General features: G+C 45.3%; 1 protein-coding gene across 2 annotated transcripts in view; it reads left to right on the top strand.

The window, feature by feature from the left end:
- The window catches only part of Ptpn11 (protein tyrosine phosphatase, non-receptor type 11), a 75331-nt gene that overhangs the window by 28188 nt on the left and 43995 nt on the right, over nt 1-3148 (top strand). For both annotated transcript variants that reach the window (XM_013349999.1, XM_005344483.2), the window contains exon 3: nt 1510-1704. In XM_013349999.1, the coding sequence (XP_013205453.1) occupies nt 1510-1704 (195 nt within the window). The remainder of the gene's footprint in view (nt 1-1509; nt 1705-3148) is intronic.

Below are 3148 nucleotides of genomic sequence, written 5' to 3' on the forward strand. Positions count from 1 at the left end.
CCTCTGCCTCCCGAGTGCTGGGATTAAAGGCGTGTGCCACCATCGCCCGGCTGATTTTGGTTGTTGTTGGATCTTTTTGTTTTGTGTTTTTGAGACATGGTCTCGTGTATCAAAGGTTGGCCTTAGACTTCTGATCCTCCTGCCTCAGCTTTGCAGGTGCTGGGTTTATACGTGTGTATCACCATACTTTTTAGGCAATATTTATATATTTAAAAGCAAGCCTTTAAAATTTGTTACTTATTTGAAAATTGTCTTGCTCTGTAGCCCATTGTTTTCCTGTCTCAGCCTTCCAGATGTCTGGCTGTTGATATATTTTTTTGATAAATATTTTGAGTTTCTATCTTTTATTTGTCTACTTTTGAAAGTCTTTTTGGTACCTATTCATTTTTATTGCCTTTGGGCAAAATGATTAGGAGTGGATTTGCTGGACTACAGGGTAAGTGGGCGTTTTATATTTATATTTATTTAGGTATCTTTGACAGTCTTGGAACTAGCCCAGTAGACCAGGCTTGTCTTGAACTCAAAGAAATCTGCCTGTTTCTGCTTTCCAGGTGCTGGGATTAAAGGCATGTGCCACTACTGCCTGGCTGGGTGTTTGATTTTAACCTTAGCTGTGTGTCCTTCAGTGTTTTTTTGAAACAATCTTTTCATTTTAAATTATCAATCCCAGTTCCCCCTTGTAGTAAGAGGAATGGGCTGTGTCCTGCTACCCAGCTAGCTTAACCCCCGAAATAATCACACAGAAACTGTATTCATTTAAACACTGCCTGGCCCATTATTTTTAGCCTCTTATTGGCTAATTCTCACATCTTGATTAACTCATCTCCATTAATGTGTATCGCCACTTGACTGTGGCTTACTGGCATGAGTCTAACCAGCGTCCGTCTCAGGAAGGAGAACCATGGCGTCTGCTTGACTTTGCTCTTCTTCCCAAAATTCTGTTCTGTCTTCTCTGCCTACCTGAGTTCTGCCCTATCAACTAGGCCAAGGCATTTTCTTTAATAACCAATAAAAGCAACACAAATACAGAAGGACCTCCTATACCAACCCCCCCTTCCTCCTGCTCCCCCTACCTTCTCCCCATCCCACCTTCCATCCACTCTGCAGAGAAAATAAGACCTCCCATGGGGAGTCAACAGAGTCAGTCACATCATATTGAGGCGCAGGACCAAGGCCCTTCTCCCTGTATCTAGGCCGAGCAAGGTATCCCTCCATAGGAAATGGGCTCGTGTATTAGGTGCCCTTGATTGTTAAGAATAGTAATTGTTCTCATTTAACCTATCCTGTAAAATAGGCCACTTGTTCAAAATGGAAGCTACACAGGGCACAGGTGCAGACACAGTGCTGTGGGTTGGCATAGTTGAGGGGGTTCCTTGACCTTCAGTTCCTGGGATAGGGTAAATCTTTTCATTGGGTTTGTTCCAGTGTTTGGGTGAAATCTACCAAATGTGAGGTCTCTTTTTCCAAGTATTGGTCTTTGACATCTCTCCTCCCAATGGACTATTTTAGACGAAATGGAGCCGTTACCCACATCAAGATTCAGAACACTGGGGACTACTATGACCTCTATGGTGGGGAGAAGTTTGCCACATTGGCTGAACTGGTCCAGTATTACATGGAGCATCATGGGCAGCTAAAAGAGAAGAATGGAGATGTTATTGAGCTCAAGTACCCACTGAATTGTGCAGACCCAACCTCTGAAAGGTCAGTGGCATCTTAGTGAGTACAAATCTGTACTCTAAGACTGTGTGCTGTGGGCCAGCCTTATGGGACACAGAGGATCTGTGTGACTTCAAAGGCTGGTGTCTGTCCTTCGTACTGTTAAAACAATTGTTTTGTTTTGTTTGTGACAGGGTCTAGTATAGTTCAAGGTGACCTGGAACTCACTGAGTAGCTGAGGATGACTGAATTCCTGATCCTCCTGCCTCTACCTCCTGAGTGCTAGGGCTATGCTTTACCATGCCTGACTTATGTGGTACTGGAGATTGAGCACAGGCTTGGCCATGCCAGGGAGGCTCTCTACACACTGAGCTACAGTGTATTAAAGTAAGAATGATGGCTTCAGTTTATGCGGAATGCCCTTTTCTTGCAGCAGCTGCTGTCAGTGTACCTTACAGACTCCACAGCGCTCTCGCATTTTCCCTGAGTAGATTTAGATGCATTTTCCCTGAGTAGATTTAGATGTACTTGAATCGTAAGGTTTATCAACAGCCGATGATAGAGATGCTGAAACAGCAGCAGTGCTCCATGATGGCTCAGACCAGCTGTTCAGCAGCACTACCAACAGAGGTCAGGCTAAGCCCATGGCTTTTCATCCTCTTTATAATGTTATCTTCCAAATGCGTAAGCGTGACTGTCTGCAGAGAATTGCCACTGTGTCCATTGGGAACTGTCATGTTGTGGAGCTCTTGCTGTGTGTTTGGAGTTGAGAGTTGCTTTTTTTGCCCTGACATTGGCTTCTGACTGCAGATTCTGGGTCTGTATATCTTGTCTTTCTCCAGCTTCTGTATTATGTGCTAGTAGTTTGTTTCTCTGGCTCCTGTAGCCTCATGCTGTCTCCACCTCTAGTTCTGCATGTACTTTTCCAGCAGTGTGTAGCTGGTCAAGGCTTCGGGGATGAGCGTTATCCACTAGGGTGTGCTTGTTTTCTTACCTAAAGCCATGGCATTCCTGTGGCTCTGTTATGATGTTTCTGTGGTCACTTAAGAGCTGGGTTGTCTCAGAATCTGCCATTTGATGGCCCTAGGCAGCCTGCATCAATATTCTCCAGCATAATAGTTAAAGTACGGCCTTCTGGGTTCCATGTAGACATTGCTCTTTCTGCTTGTGCGAGCTCACACTCTTAGGGAAATCTCTGTCCTTGCTCCAAGATGTACATACCATAAAAGCTTGACTGATAACCCAATGTACTTGAAGAACTGGACAGCAGCTCTCGGGAGGCAGAGGCAGGTGGATCTTTGTGAGTTTGAGGCCAGCCTGGTCTACAAGAGCTAGTTCCAGGGCAGGCTCCAAAACTACAGAGAAACCCTGTCTCAAAAAACCAAAAAAGAGCTGGGCGGTGGTGGCGCACGCCTTTAATCCTAGCACTCGGGAGGCAGAGGCAGGTGGATCTCTGTGAGTTCGAGACCAGCCTGGTCTACAGAGCTGG

This window comes from Microtus ochrogaster, chromosome 2, assembly GCF_000317375.1.
Source record: "Microtus ochrogaster isolate Prairie Vole_2 chromosome 2, MicOch1.0, whole genome shotgun sequence".
In the NCBI taxonomy this organism is placed as follows: Eukaryota; Metazoa; Chordata; class Mammalia; order Rodentia; family Cricetidae; genus Microtus; species Microtus ochrogaster.